Genomic DNA, 16928 nt, shown 5'->3' on the forward strand with positions numbered 1-16928 from the left:
TTTACGGTCACTTCAATGTCCTTGTTCCCCAACAGAAGTTCTCCTGTCTCAGCCTCTAAGGGACCATGCTTGTTTTTACTACTCTCTTCCTTTTTACATTCTTGTAAAAGTTCTTACAATCTGTTGTTATATTTCTTGCTAATTTACACTCATATTCCATTTTCTCTCTCTATCAAACACAAGATTGCTCGTAATATCCTCACAATACTAAATGAAGTTACTTTCTCCATTTTCCCCCCTCTGTCTTGCTATGTTTTCTCCAGGCACATGGATCCGATACAATGGCGGAGGCTCCTTAATTTACTACAGATATTGCCTACATGGGCCCAGATCAGTAGACAGCTTGCATTAGTTTCCTCCCCTCCTAAATAAAACAAACACAAACACAAAAAATGTGGGTGGTTCCAGGCAACAGCAGGACCAAAAATAAAACCGGAACAAACACAATCAAAACTGTGGGGATTTAACCTTGGGTCTCAAAACCATGACTTGACTCTTATGAAGATATTGGGCTTCCGGCTATACTGCTGTGAACTACAGTGAATGCAACAGAAGAGCACATCATTGGGAAATGGATAATGGAAGCTGTAGTAGGGTCGAGTCCATTGAGTAACATGAATAATAAAACTGGTCCAGTGGCGGTTTGCAACTTTTGCAGCAATTGGCACAGGCCCAGTTATCAGAGAGACAGATGTGGACAGTGTACTCGAGGAACTGACAATCCTTGCCTGCCAAACAGGATTGCATGGTTAGTCTTAATGTAACTATTCACTCACATGGGGATGATTAAATAACCCCTGCAAGTCCAGATGTGCCCATAGCAGCCAAGAGGCTCTATCTAAACTCAACAAAAGAACTCAACAATTTTAACATTCTTTTTTGGGGGGGGGGGGGGGGGGGTGGCAGGGTTGTAGGAGGGGAGGAAGCCAGTAATGGTTTAATAATTGTGAGAAAGTTTTACTCCTTAAATGTTTTTGTAATCTTCCAAGTGTCAGTTTGGACACACAAGCACTGGACACAATGAAAGAACATGAAAACACAAAGGTGACTTGGACAATCGAGCCTAAAAAGACTTGCATATTGATAAATAGAACAAGATCAAATGATTTGGTTAGTTTAAATGCAAAATAATGGATGCCTTGGAGTGAGGTACAGATCGCCACAGATGTATGTTGGCATAATGCACGAAGATTCAGAGGATAAACTTACAAAGAATTTTACAGCACAGAAACAGGCCATTCGGCCCAACAAGTCTGTGCCAGTGTTTGTGCTCCACACGAGCCTCCTCCCACTTTACTCCATCTCCCCCATCAGCATATCCCTCCGTTCCTTTCTCTCTCATGTGTTTACCCAGCTTCCCCTTAAATACATCTATGCTATTAGCCTCGACCACTCCCTGTGGTAGCGAGTTCCACATTCTCACCACTCTCTGGGTAAAGAAGTTTCTCCTGGATCCCCTATTGGATTTATTAGTGACTGTCTTATATTTATGGTCCCTAGTTTTGGACTCCCCACAAGTGGAAACATCTTCTCTACGTCGACCCTATTGAACACTTTCATAATTTTAAAGACCTCGATCAGGTCACCCCTCAGCCTTCTCTTTTCTAGAGAAAAGAGCCCCAGCATGTTCAGTCTTTCCCGAGTGTTGCACCCTCTCAGTTCTGGTATCACTGCACAAGAAGTTTGCGAATCTCATTATCTGTTACTTTTCACAACATTAAATGTTGGGTCTATTTTTGTGCTGGCAGTCGGTGTGAACAATTATCTGAGCACCCCATGCTGCTAATGAATGGGGACACTCACACTGCAAGATTACCAACTCTCATGCTAATACTGCAAGTTTATAATAGAAAAATAGTTTACAATTTACATAGACCTCTATGGTCTGTATATGTACAAAACCTAATCATTATTGGAAGCACACACTGACTAATAGTTTATTTGCACTAGACATGCACAGCAGCCTGCTGGGGAAATGATCTGCATCTATTTGAACTCAGACAAATAGAAACAAACAGCCTTACGGAAAAACATTTCATAATAAACCACTTTTACAAGTATGAAGGAATGGAATTATCACCAAAGGAAATAACCAACTTCTAGGACTTTTCTGCTCACTCAACGCTCTTACTTCAATATTGAAAAAATCTTTAATTTTACCCAATTAAAGCTACCAGCTCTTATATTCACCCCCACATTAACTCTAGCTGAGGGACAGTTCTACAGGTACCTTGCCCAAGTGTCTATTCTTCGTGTCTGAACACAGAAAGCGAGTGGTAGCAGGCCACTCTACCATGAGGACATCACAAATCAGATCCTGTCCTCATCGGATACAAACACATTTTTCACAGGGGTGACCGAATAACATTCAGGAGCAGGAACTCTGGCTGATTTTTCCCCTTTGCTAACCCAAGGGTTCTGGGGCTAATTGCAGCATTTCAATTGCTGTCCCAATAATTAAACCTGGGATTTTCTGTTTGGAATGATTTAGTGCTACACTATCCAGTGCCTTGACCCACTAGGCCATCAGATGAGCAGCCCTCTCATACTTGGTCACATACTGATGTACTTACCTGAAAAAGTCGAGTGAAAATGTCAAATTCAAAGACAGAGATGAAGTCATTACACGTCAGATCGATAGTGGATTTCAAGGCCATGGCCTCCAGGCCAGAGGTGATTGGATGAACATCATGCAAGGCTTGTCGAAAAACCTTCCAGTGAACGATTGTCCTGACACAGGGAGAAGACACAGGTCAGTCATCATACGATTACAAAATGCAGTAGTATGAAATGCAGCAGGTTCTACACCAGCATAACACCACTCTGATCCACCACAAATATGTCTTCAATTACAAGATACAACGGTGCCAGTAGTCCTGATTGGCTGCCTTCTAGTGGTACCAGTCAATCCATGTTACTGTGATTTGCCAAGCTAGAACATGGTTTTATATGATTTAGTACAGGAGTTCAGCCGACAGTGGACGCGTGGTTTTCCTACTGTGCATTGCACAGTATAAATGACCCTACCCGCGGGGGACCACTGACATTGTAGACACACAAAATTGTGCTTCAGTGGTGTACTCATTTGTACTAAGAACTGTGCTATAAAACTATGAGGAAACTGAAAAGGGAAGAAACTTGCGGGCAGTAAATGTTCTCCCATCGACTTGTCCTACAATGTACAATCTTCAGCTCCTAGGTCACTACACCAGCCACACTTTATAAGCAAGCAAATGCATCGCAAGAGTGCACTTCTGGATTTCCATTCCCCTCCTCCCTATGAGGAAATGCCTGACCTGCACAATGTGATTCTCCACAACTGCATGACTGAAATTCATCATTTGCTGTGTAAGGAAATTATTGATCATCGAAATGACCCCACACCCTGCTAATTTTCTGCAGGGTGTGCTGGAGCTCCAACACAGAATAAATGCAGCTCGTCGGGTAGATCACATCCAACCTTGTGATCCCCTCTCCGGGTAGATCACATCCAACCTTGTAATCCCCTCTCCGGGTAGATCACATCCAACCTTGTGATCCCCTCTCCGGGTAGATCACATCCAACCTTGTGATCCCCTCTCCGGGTAGATCACATCCAACCTTGTAATCCCCTCTCCGGGTAGATCACACCCAACCTTGTGATCCCCTCTCCGGGTAGATCACATCCAACCTTGTGATCCCCTCTCCGGATCAAGTACAAATACCAATACAGAGGTTTCAGATTCAGCTCCCATTCAGTATTGGTTTAGCTTATCTCCGATGGGATAGCAATTGCAGCATTACAAATTGACCTCCGCGCCCCCACATTACGGAGGGGAAATTGGTGCTGGTTTCCAGTCCTGACTGCGAGAAATGCACGGACCTCAGGGGGGACAGGACCTGGGTCGACTCTGATGCCCTCCATAGTTAGTTAAATAGCCTCCTGCCACTCATTGTGTAGGTTGACACATAAAGAATGACAACTTGGGCAAAGTACCAGAGGGCAACCAACACTCTAGCAGTGGAGGAGAAACGAGGGGAGAAAACAGTGGAAAAAATCATTTTCAATAAAAATGCAGAGGAATAAGCAGACTTATCTATGCCAAATTAGGTAGATGGAGTTGACATTATTGTATATTACGGGTCAGCACTGACATGCACAAGAGACCTCAACATGTACAGCTTTGAAGATAGAAATTTTACAAAATCAGCTGTATGTTCCAACTTGCAGATACCAGGGCAGCAACAGCAGCCTAGACTGCAGAGATAAAACCAGATGGCACAGATCAGTAACAGTCCCGGTAGCTGAGTAATGAGCGCACCAATTTAAGTCTTCAATGGTTCAAATAAGTGTGTGCATCGGATGTCATTTCAGTTGCATCTGGGACACAGAATTTAACCGACAGCCAATTTTTTTTAAACATCGCAGGGACAGGTGTGCTTTCTAAACTTTGGCTACCCATGCCCAATCTACATGCACATTTCACATCAGTACAGTATCTGTCACTGTTCACTGATCTTATCATGGAACACGCGTGAGCTCAGTCAGTCTGCAGCAGCAAGCAACACAGCAGTGCCGAAAGCTTTCTACAGTGCATAACAAGCCCTACAAAGAAAGGTACAACACTGAACTTGGCTCTGGGTAATGAAGCAATGTAGGTTAGCAACATGAAGGTCAGAAAAAAGTTAGGGGTGAGTAATTGTAGCAAAATTAGTCTTAAGGTTAAAATAAAAAATAATCAAAACCAAAGTTGATTGATTAGAGAAGGGTGAGCTACAGATGGACCCATCACTGGGGTCTGAAATTCCTCACACTCGGTTCCTGATAAGCCTGCAAGCTAATGAAGATAGTGGGCGAGCTAGAAGAGCAGCAGCAGCTCACAGTGCTGTGGTATGCCCATTCTGTTGCCAACCCATGCTATATAGGTGGAGTGGGTACTCTATTTCAGACAAACAGAAACTCTATCTAGAGGGGAGGCGAGGAGAATTTTTTCACTCGGAGTTGTTGGGATCTGGAACGCTCTACCTGAAAAGGTGGTGGAAGCCGATTTCATAAATCATTTTAAAAGGGAGTTGAACAGATACGGAGGATGAGGAAGTTACAGGGTTACGGGCAAAGAGCGGGGGTGTGGGACTGAGCACCACTGCTCTTTCAAAAAGCCAGCACAGACACGACGGGCCGAATGGCCTCCTTCTGTGCTGCAAGTTTCTCTGATTCTATCCGATAGCATTTCTCAATAACTTGGTTTGGAGACCCTTTTGAGGTTTTTTTTACATTTCCATTTGTCTAGTTCAGATTTGGGAGAGTGGCATCTGGGCACCGAGCTTCCCGGATCAACACTGCCAACAGTGCCTCAGTTACCCCGGGGCAGAATCACAGTCCCACATTTTTGTGTGTCTATGTACAAATGTGAAGAGCTGGCACACTGCCCTCCTGCTATACAAACTTTAACAAGCATCAATGTAAAAAAGCACCCATCAGAATGGTGATGAGTTTCTGCACATCTCAGACACCTGGCTAACCAAAAAATTATGAATGCTAATCAACTGCAGCACACTGAAGTCTGACCACATTGCTCAGCTCGTGAAATATGAATGGATTGGACAAGTTCCATTCCATATATGGGCAAAGCAGAACATGCTGAATATTAAATAGAGCCATGCCTCTACTAACACTGGGAAAAATCCTGAGCCAGACAGCAAACATTCCTCTAACAACCAGACTGCCATGATATACCCAAACTAAGGGATTACAAACAGCCCCGGCAGTTAGTGATGATAGGGACGGACCCAGTAAATTTGTTGTTATTCGGAACAGAAGTTGCCATTGCTGATGTCAAGATGTTACTATAAGCCCTGTATACAGGAGACTAAGTCCTCAACTGTTCCATTTTAATTTGGATGTCCTGACATTAAACAGTACCACTAAGGAAAGCAAAAGTGGCACACAAGATTCCAAGTCAGCAAATGCAGCTGGTTATAGAGAAAAGTACTCCTGGAGTCCTGGCCCAAGTGTCAACCTGAACAACACACTTTCAACATAGTGCAGGTGGAGAGGTGTGGTCAGTTGCATTCCAATCAAAAAACATTTATTTCTGTTTATATCCATGGTACATAAACAGAGACCTACTGTTATATCTATCACCATGTTGACCCAGCATCATGACATACTTGCCACTTTGCAGCTGGTGCTTTATCGGTCATTTTGCCCCTTATATAAATATATAAAGAAAGACTTGCATTTATAGAACGCCTTTCAAGACCTCAGGACATCCCAAAGCGCTTTACAGCCAATAAAGTACTTTTGAAGTGTGGTCACTAAGTTCCCGCAATCAGTAATGTGATAATGACCAGATAAGCTGTTTTACTGATAGTGACCAAGGGATAGTCATATATTCAACAAGGTTTCCTCTGTATTTCTTCTATGGTTTAAAACAAGTAGTGATTATTTTAGGTAATGTCAATCTGTAGAGCACTGCCAGTCCCTAAATCAAACACTGAAAGCATGTCTGCTGTCACGGATTCTACACAAGACTGTAACTCAGTGCTCTACTTTTAGATTATGACCAGATAACTAATGTGGTCATGAAGTCTATAATCTTGATAACTACTGTTAAACACGTAGCTAAAATAACTATTTGCCATGACCACTCAGCCCCATACACTGTATTAGCTACCATCTGTATGAGTGTAGTTACCAACTTCAAAAATAGATACTCGAACATTGCCTCCAGAAGGTCAGCATAAAGAGCTCCTGCCAGAAAAGCGATTAACCTTAAATCTCGATGGTCAGTTTGGCATAAGCGAAGAGTCCAAATGTTTCCTTAAAAATACATAAAACTTTATGGACAGTTGCAGTACATGCCATTTAAACACAGACTTATTGCAACCTTTTGTATATTAGAATGTCAATATCCCTGTTCGATTTATGCTTCTTCTGAATTTGCTGCAAGAACACGAGACTGGTTAAGAACAAGAAAAGACACTGGACACAACAAGCCCGTCCATTTTTGTCTGACCGTAACCCCACAAAACACCTCCTCAGAACATCCCTCAATCATTTGCCCCAGAGATAAATTAATTGTTTCTTGAACCCATTTACCCTGTTCCCTTCAATGGTCTTCACCGCTAACTAATTCCAGAAGTCTATATATTATTTTAAAAAGTCCAATCATTCCTGGTATCTTCGAACATCATAGTTTTTAAAAAAACTTTTGCACCCTTCTCCACAATGAATAACTTGCCTGCATCGACTCTATCAAGTACCTTTATAAATGTGGAAAATTTAGATCACCTTGAAGTATCGCCCCTCCCTAAAAGGAAAACGAGCTGAATTTTCTTAACCTTTCAATACAACCCAGATACCAAACACCAAAATCTTTTTGTCTGCTCACCCTTCTATCCTCTCCAAAGTCAGCAGCATCCTTCTTTCAATTGGATTAGAGCCTTTGGAACTGTACACTCTATTTGGGGTCTGACTAAGACTCCTTACAGTAATAGTATAACCTCACGATTTGTCTTTGTGATTACACTGTTACTTTGAAGCTCCCGCAAAACTTGCAGGAATATAGTTATTAGTTCACTATATTCAACCACAGTGAGCAGGTCTCAATTACACTGGGACAGGAAATTTAGGGCTTTTTCCTCACAGACATGTGATTTCTTTTGTTAAATGAGATTAGCAGTTACAAAATAGTGAACACATAAAATATCACTGAAAAATTAAAATACTAATTATAATCCTGGGGGAGAGCAGTGTTTCAACTTGTAAGTTTTAATACATCTTTTTGTTTGGCATCCCTTCACTATTACAGATTCATAGACAAATATAGCCATTGTTTGCCACTACAAGGCTCTGTTTCGTAAATGAAGGACTCCAAATGAAGCCCCAGACTGCTAAAGAGAGATTAGTACATTTTGTGAAAGGACGGTGAGTGTGGGAGTGCAGCTGGTCTGATGGATCAGTGCATGCTCTGTGCTCCCACACCCAGGAAGCTGCTTGTGCAAGCTGTTTATCAACTGCTTCCAAACAAACACTTGTGTGTAAGGTACAGCAATCACATTTTCTGTTTCTATCAGGCGGCTGGGCAGTTTTTTTTATTGCGAAACAATAACTTTTGTCAGTTATTAGAGCTGCTATCTACTGGTTCTTCACTCTTGCGAGTCAGAAGGTCATGGGTTCAAGCCCCAGTCCAGGACTTGAGCACATAATCTAGACTGATACTTCAATACAGTACAGGAAACTCTTTGGTATCCGGCACTGATGGTACCGGGATGGTGTCGGTTGATTAAAAATTCCGGATGAGGGAGAGGGTTATCTACTGAGGCTATTTTTAGCAAACAAAAATGTAAAAAATCAAGAAATGTGCAGTATACAGTAATTGTGTACTCACCTACAGAATGTTGTGTTAAATGGATGGTGGAAGATGCTTGATTAAGTACAGTACTGCCAGTTGAGGGTAATCCATAACTCTAACGATTTCCGACAGCGCCAAGAAGCCGAGTAGTAGCAGTTTGGAGAACTAACCAACTCGGCCACGGCAACATTTCCGGTTATTGAGGGGTTGTTTTCAGAGTGTGAATTTTGCCGGTTAATAGAGAATTCCAGATATTTAGGAGCCGTTTAAACGAGAGTTTCCTGTACTGAAGGAATACTGCATTATCAGAGGGGTTTTCTTTTGTATGAGAGATGTTAAGCCAAGACCACAGCTATCCTCGGAGATGGAAAAGATCCCATGGCACCATAATTAACAAAACACTCCAAAGAAATTTTTGCAAAAGTATGAAGCTCTACCACTTTACATGCATTTGATGCTACTATAGTCATCAAAACCCAATGGACCCAGGCAATTTTCTGGGCTTGTATTGGCTAGAGAAACTAGTTGATTGCTCACCTGTTTATTGTTGCCTGAAAATCAGTCTTAGTCATTAACGTGAACTTCATTAGCACAGCATTTTGCATTATATAATGAGGTGAGGGTTACAGTTAATATCCAATAGGATGAAATTCAACAAGTAAACTTCAGGGGTTATGGTCCAGCAGCTTTTCACAAAGATGGTTATAGCTACTCCCTTTAAGATTGTGTACTTTTTTTTTTTGAAGCCGAGGATGCACAGGAGGATGGTAGAAAGATGTTCACACTTCTAGATCGGTAGCAGGGGTATAGTAATAGTGGGAATAGCTGTACGTAAACTGACAACAAGAAGCCCGGGAGGTTGATCATAGCAAAGGAATAGGGTGATCATCTTGGAAGGGGGGGAAAAAAAATAAATCAGGATTCTATCACAATGCTGAAAATCATACGAAACAATTGGAAATGAAGGAACTCACTTTTCTCCAAATGCTTTCCTCCAGAAATCTGCTGCATCTGCTTTTGTGATCCTGAAGGTGTCCCCCTGGAACACTCCGTTTTGGAATATAGCTTTCAGCTCTGCCAACATGTGACTGAATATCAGTGACAGCTTGGTCAAATGTCGTCTGCAAGGAGAGAGAGAAAAACAAAAATATTTTATCTGAATAATCATCTTCTGAAAGTGCCGACTACTTGCTAGGTACAGGTAGCTTGTCCAAATGACTGTTAGTCATTTGTTGGCAGGACTACTTGACTGCAGACAACACCACAGCAGAGCTCAAACTTGCCTTCACCCAACATTCAGACTTGTGTTTTCAGGAAGATTCACGGGATTGCAAGCAGAAGCAAGGGTCCCAGCCGACTTTCCCTTCCCGAACATGGGTGCCGAGGCCAATAGCAGCATCCCCCTCAGTGCCCCAGCCGAGAGGAGCTCACTCAGCCCAGACTGGGGCTCAGTCCATCAGGGAGCCCGCCTCACCATTTTAGTCCCATGCAAGTCTGTGTGCCTCCGCTGCAAACTCTTCATGCCCTCCTCCCCAAAACAGCTCAGCCCAATTTTCAGGGCAAGAGGTAGTAAATGGGAACCCAATATATATATCTGTGAATATACCCAACCCTGAGCAATACAAGAGTCCGAGAAGACTCGATAAACTAAGGATACGTTTTCTTTTAAAAAAAATAAAAGCATTGATTCATTTAACAAAAACTTGTTTACAAAAATATCCGCTACAGAAGTAAAAGTAATTTAAAGGAAAAATGTATTCAAATATATTAAAACCATGCATAACCCATAAATGATACTATACAAGTAAACACTGCTATGGGATGCTGAAGAGTAGTTTTAATACATGGCTAAGTACAAGAAAAGACATACGACAAAGTATAAAATAGAATCAGAAAATGCTGGAAACACTCGGGGAAAAATTCAGTTGTTTGTGCCTCCCGTTAGCGCCTTAAGAGGGTGCCAATTGGGGCGCAAAGCAACTAGCGCCCGGGCGCGGCGATGTTTGTGCCGCTCGTGAAATTAACTAGACATTTTGCGGCGGCGCTAAACACTACCGCCACAATCTCCTGCGCCGGCAAATTGTGACGTCAGTCGAGTGCGCAACGCCCCGGACCGGATATCGAGTGGCGCCCCCTGCCTTACCGCCTGCTGCTAGCAACGACAGGTTGAGGGGAGCGTTATCCTGTCAGAAAGGGACTAGGGGAGCGCTATTGAAAGGCGACCACCGCCTCCTGCCTTTTTTTGTCGGTGACATTTTTGCACCACGCATTCTGAGAGAGAGAGAGACTTCTGGAGAGATTCAACGCTGTGTGAAGGAGTTTTGAGTACTGAGCAGCACTTTGCAGGTTTATTTGGATTTGCCCTTCCTTGCTTCGCCAGCGCTCTGAGGTAGCACCTTGCTACTCGGCCTTTGCACCATAAGACAGGTGTGAAGCGCCTGATTTAGCGCTCCAATCACCTCCAGGGGCGATAAAAGCCAAGTTTGCAGTCGGAGGTGATAATTAGCGCCAGGCGCTAAACTTTGCGCACCGCCAATAATGGCGCCCCAAATGGAGCGATACCGAATTTTCCCCCCTCAACATGTCAGGCATGATCTCTGGAGAAAGAGAGCTAACGACCCCAATATTTACAGGGAGGGTCGAAAGGAGTGGGGGCGACTTTCAACAGCCGGGAAACCCAGAATTTAACGAACTGCCAAATTTAACACCCAACTTGAAATGTTTTTTTCTCTATTTTCCGCCTGGCAGCCGGCCAGATTGAAGTTGCCTGGCTGCCAGGCGGAAAAGCCTGCGGTACAAGACAGCAGCCGAGAACCGGAGAGGAGGGAGGGAAGAGATCGTCCTGGGGGTGGGGCGATCGCAGTGGGTGCAACATCAGATCGTGGGGAGGAAGGCAGATCACGGCAGGCTTGTTTGGGGGCCAGAAGGAAGCACTCCTGCTCCTCCCGGCCCACAAGCAGTGCTGGAAAAGCACTTACCTGCTGCAGCCGGCAGTTCTCGCCTCCATTTAGCTGCCAGGATTCCCGAGCCCTGGGAAACCCAGCCTGCAGCCATTAAATCCAGATAGCTGTTAAAATCTGAGGTGCGCAGCCTCATTAACATATTCTAATTAACAACCCACCTCTCGAGAGTAGGCTACTCACCCGCCCTCCAACCTGCCCCAGTTAAACCGGAAGTAGGCACATGCATGGCGGGTTGGGGTCGGTTTCCCCATTTTTAATAACACCCCCACCGCCCCCTCCCGGGGATTTTCAGCATCTGCAGTATTTTGCTTCTGTTTTAAGACAAAGTATATATTAGTCCTCTGTTTCCACCCTTTTTTTTTTGAAGAATCAGGTTTTTCCATTCTTGACGCCACTGAGTATTTATCAGAATGAATCTCAATCAACAGTTTGTAACTGGACCATAAATAAATTCACAGCAGACAATTTGCTGGACTCAAACCTTGCGCAAACATCCCTGTACCATTAATAGCACTAAACCTGGGGTTAGATTGCTGCCCTCAGCAACAGTACAATAAAGTTTGACTTGTGCACCAGATTTTAATTTCTTTAACAGAATTTAAATTTTAGGAAAGTAAGAGAATGCATATTTGACCAAACTTTTATTACACTTCAGGAAGCCCGAATTGTTGGACTGGGAAATAAACATTTCAAGCTCATGGAATAAACACAATCTATTGTCATCTCATCTCATGTCGATAGATTTCAGCTCGACACAGACACACAGCTTTGTTATAATTGAGTCCTGAAAGAACGAGCCGTGCACATTCAATCAATGGACTGAAGCCATACAATCCACAGTCCAGTCACATTTCACAAGGAATGACTTCCATTGCTTTCTGCATATTATCACAACACAAATAGAACAGTCAGGGGGCGGCTTTAGATCACTGGCTGAGTGACAGGCCTCTGTACAGAATGCCATTCGTTTTTTTTTTAAAAAGAGTGGGGCTCTCCCTGCATTAATTTTAGTTTCTTGGTGTACACTGATTATCCATTTACCATTAATATCATCTCTAATAGGGCTTAGCAAGAGGCTTCTCTTTTTAGGGGTGTCTGGATCACCTTACAGCTACCGTGCTATTAGATTTTTTTCTGTCTAGTTTGCACTAAAGAAACAGTGTAAAACTAACCTCCTAGCTCTTTGATACCTTTGAAAATTAACTCGTGTTAGAGGCAGTCACAGCCAAATCAGTCAATACCAGCTACAATATAGAAGAGCTAGCACTCAGAATTTCCAAATCTTAAAAGATATATCATTATAATATATTAGAACTTTAGCTCATAATCATAGGGGGGGGGGGGGGGGGGGAGATAGGGTGCAGAGAACTTAAAAATCAAGAAGCTATTTTACCACCAACTTTTTCTCCTCTCCTGAAGATATTAATGCTTGCTGGGGTACAGATCTACAAAAGTGCTGGCAGCATTCTGAAATGTTGCCCAAGGGGGTCATTGCTCATAGTCAACAAATGCAAGCCGGCGATTTGTTCATGGTGGGGGGGGGGGGGGGGGGGGGGGCGGGGTGGAAAGAGAGGGGTCACTCTGAGCCTATTCCTATTCTCACACAATGTCCAGACGTGCACACTTTCCAACAGGGGTCTTTTGATGAGGAGGTAGGAACGGTGCCTGATTTTTTCCCTCCTTAGCCCACGGATGCTGAGGTCAATTGTAACGTCCCTACTTCCATCCAGACCAGATCTGTTAACTCAGCATAGACCAGGAATCTAACCCTGGGCCTGATGATCTGTATGGATTAGTGCGACACCAGTCAATGCTTTCACCCACCAGGCTTCCAGGGATCTAAATAGGTTATTTTTAATGAACGCAATGAACTGGCAGGTTAATCATTTAGTGGGTCTTGGGTCTTTCTTACCTGCTGGAGACCATATCTTTCCCAATTTTTATTTCTCTGATCATATGGTGAGTCAGAGGCTACAATGTTGAAAGTGAAATGTTGAGATATAGAACTGGGGAGGGGGTTGCAGATTTCCACCGAAAGGATTCAAATTTATATATTTTTAAAAAAAGAGATTGGCTACTAGATAAATAGTTTCTTATCCAATGCAGGTAAAGAAAGACTTGCATTTATATAGGGTCTTCCACGACCTCAGGATGTCCCAAAGTGCTTTACAGCCAATGAAGTACTTTTGAAGTGTAGTCACTGTTACAATGTAAAAACGCAGCAGCCAATTTGTGCAAAGCAAGGTCCCACTAACAGCAATGTGATAATGACTAAATAATCTGTTTTTTAGTGATATTGGTTGAGTGATAAATATTGGCCAGGACACCAGGGAGAAATCTCCTGCTCTTCTTTGCAATAGTGCCATGGGATCTTTATTACATCCACCCGAGAGGGCAGACAGGGCCTCGGTTTAACGTCTCATCCGAAAAGCGACAATTCCAACACTCCCTCAGTATCGTACTGAAGTGTCAGCCTAGATTTTGTGCTCATGTCTCTAGATTGGGATTTGAACCCTCAACCTTCGGATTCAGAGGCAATGGTATTACCACTGAGCCATAAACTGAAAAAAAGAAAGCATGAATCAGTGACAATATTTTAGAATGGATACGTAATTGGTTGAACAATAGACCCCAGAGGGTGATGGTATAGGGATTGTCATCAGCCTGAATTGTCATCACTAGATTACCAGCAGGGTCCCAACCAGGGTCTGTTTTCAGACCCCTTTTGTTTAATATCTTCATAAATTATCTGGAGCTAGGAGTCACAAGCACAATGGCTAAATTATGCAGATGATACAAAGCTAATAAAGGTGATAGTGTAGGAATTCGTCAATTCCTACACTAAGAACTGAGGTCGACTCAGGCGATCAAACAAACAGGCTTTTAATGTAAAACTAAACGAGTTTAAACAGTTTAAGATCGATACAGGAGAACCACGAAAACAGGTCTGTACAAGAGGGAGCTTCCACGAGGACTGCCTGGGCAGTCACCTGGTTTGCGACATGACGTCATCGCGTTTACCCGCGGTTTCCTGCACTCTTAAAGGGGCCACGCCCCGTGCATACAAACACTATATACAAAACAAAGTAATGTCTAACACAATGGTACAGACTTAGGCTGGTGTTAGAACATCGTTAAAGGGAATTACGTACAGTTGCCCAGAGTCACTCAGTGGCTCCGCCACATGCGCCCCCCCAGAATTCGCTTTAACAGACAAAGTCAAAAGGCGAGGGGGTCTGATGAGCCTGTCGGAACGACTCCTGTACTCCTGCGGTGAAGGCTGCTGGGCGGCTGGCGGCGGTTGCGCTTGGTCTGCCGGAACGGCGCTGGGTGGCCAACCTCGTCTCGGCGGTAGTGCTGTCTCGACGGGGCGGTCGAGGTCCAGATGCGCCGGCTTCAATCGATCGACTGAAATGTGGTCCGGTTTACCACTGACATCTACAGTGAAGGTTTTGTCCCCTGCCTCCAACATGCGGAAGGGACCAGTATATGGGGCCTTGAATGGATTCCGGTGAGCATCGTGGCGAATAAAGACGTATTCTGCTTTGTGAAGCCCCGTTGGAACGTGCGAACTCTGCAGCCCGTGGTGCGAAGTGGGCACCGGCGCGAAACAGCTGGCCGCCTCCCGGTGACTAGTCAGCTGGTCAGACGCAGACCAAGGCTTCGTTGATTCTGGTAGGAAATCTCCTGGGACTCGCAACGGTTGTCCGTACACCAGCTCCGCGGATGAAGAGGGAAGGTCTTCTTTGGGGGCCGTGCGAAGGCCCAACAGGACCCACGGTAGCTTGTCTGCCCATCCAGCGTCCTGGAGGCTGGCCCTCAGGGAGGCTTTTAGTGACCGGTGGAAACGTTCACAGAGACCATTCGCCTGTGGGTGGTAGGCTGTGGTGCGGTGTAATTTGACACCGAGCCCTTGGGCCACTGCATTCCAGAGTTCGGAGGAAAACTGTGGTCCCCTGTCTGAAGAAATATCAGCAGGCACTCCGAAACAGGCGACCCAGGTGGAAATGAACACCCTGGCCACGTCCGCCGAAGTAGTGGATGATAGGGGAACCGCCTCCGGCCATCTGGTGGTGCGGTCAACCATGGTCAGGATGTGTGAAAAACCATGGGAGGGTGGGAGTGGACCCACCAGGTCCACATTGACATGGTCAAACCGTCGCTCCAGCACTGTGAAGGTGGCCAACGGAGCTTTGATGTGACGCTGTACTTTGGCCTTTTGGCAGACCACGCAGGTGTTGGTCCAGTCGCGGACATCCTTGTGCATGCCGTGCCATACGAATTTCCTCGACATCAGCTTCTGGGAGGCCTTCATTCCTGGGTGTGACAACCCATGTATGGCGTCGAACACTTTGCGGCGCCAGACGGCCGGTACGACAGGGCGAGGGTCCCGAACGGAGACGTCACACAAGAGCGTGGTACCTGCCACATGGAACTTCACGTCGGCCAACTGGAGGCCAGTGACGGTGGTTTTGTAGGCTTGGACTTCTGGGTCCGAGGCTTGATCCGCTGCCATGAGGGCGTAATCGATGCCTAAATGAACCGTATTGACGGTCGCGCGGGAGAGGCAGTCGGCCACCAGGTTGTCCTTACCGGCCACGTGCTGTATATCCGTGGTGAACTCGGATATGTACGTCAGGTGACGTTGCTGTTGGGATGACCACGGTTCAGCGGTCTTGGCCATGGCGAAGGTGAGCGGCTTATGGTCCACGAAGGCGGTGAAGGGACGTCCTTCCAGGAAGAAGCGAAAATGTCGGATGGCCAGAAAAAGAGCGAGCAACTCCCGGTCGAATGTGCTATACTTCTGCTCGTTCCGCCGTAGTTGACGGCTGAAGAATGCCAACAGCTGCCAGGTCCCATTCACCCACTGCTCTTGCACGGTGCCAATTGCGTAGTCTGACGCGTCGGTGGTGCGGGCGATGGTGGCTCCTGGCAGCGGGTGCGCCAGCATAGTCGCATTGGCCAAAGCTCTTTGTGTCAGCAAATGCCCAGGCCATGTCCTCCGTCCAGTCTACCGTATCTGTGCCTGTCCTGCCCTTGAGGGCCTCGTACAGGGGCTGCATGAGCAGTGCTGCCTTAGGCACGAAACGGTGGTAAAAGTTTACCATGCCTAGGAATTCCTGCAGGGCCTTAATGGTTTGCAGGCGTGGAAAGGATGTCACCGCCTCTACCTTCGCTTGTAAAGGAACCGCTCCCTCTGAAGTGATGCGATGCCCCAGGAAATCAATTTGCCGCAGACCAAACTGACACTTGGCCGGGTTGATAATCAGGCCGTGTTGGCTGAGACGCTGAAAAAGGGTGCGTAGGTGACAGATGTGTTCTGCTTTGGTGGGACTGGCAATGAGGGTGTCGTCTAAGTAGACAAAGAGGAACTTGAGGTCCTGCAGCACGGAGTCCATCAGGCGTTGGAATGCCTGGGCGGCGTTCTTTAAGCCAAACGGCATTCTTAAGAACTCGAAAAGGCCGAATGGGGTGATGACTGCGGTCTTCTGAATGTCTTGGGGATGAACGGGGACCTGGTGGTAGCCCCGGACGAGGTCAACTTTCGAGAAGACAGTGTTCCCTGCCAAATGGGCGGAGAAATCCTGAATATGGGGGATCGGGTACCGATCAGGAGTGGTGGCGTCGT

The 16928-nt window shown here is 45.3% G+C and overlaps 1 protein-coding gene across 2 annotated transcripts in view; it reads right to left on the bottom strand.

The window, feature by feature from the left end:
- The window catches only part of cbl (Cbl proto-oncogene), a 170815-nt gene that overhangs the window by 66123 nt on the left and 87764 nt on the right, over nucleotides 1-16928 (bottom strand). For both annotated transcript variants that reach the window (XM_085967669.1, XM_085967670.1), the window contains exons 3-4: nucleotides 9311-9457; nucleotides 2574-2730 (exon numbers count right to left, since the gene is read on the bottom strand). In XM_085967669.1, the coding sequence (XP_085823795.1) occupies nucleotides 2574-2730; nucleotides 9311-9457 (304 nt within the window). The remainder of the gene's footprint in view (nucleotides 1-2573; nucleotides 2731-9310; nucleotides 9458-16928) is intronic.

Source organism: Somniosus microcephalus, chromosome 26 (assembly GCF_052327205.1).
Source record: "Somniosus microcephalus isolate GS21.2 chromosome 26, FLI_Smic_1.0, whole genome shotgun sequence".
Classification (NCBI taxonomy): domain Eukaryota; kingdom Metazoa; phylum Chordata; class Chondrichthyes; order Squaliformes; family Somniosidae; genus Somniosus; species Somniosus microcephalus.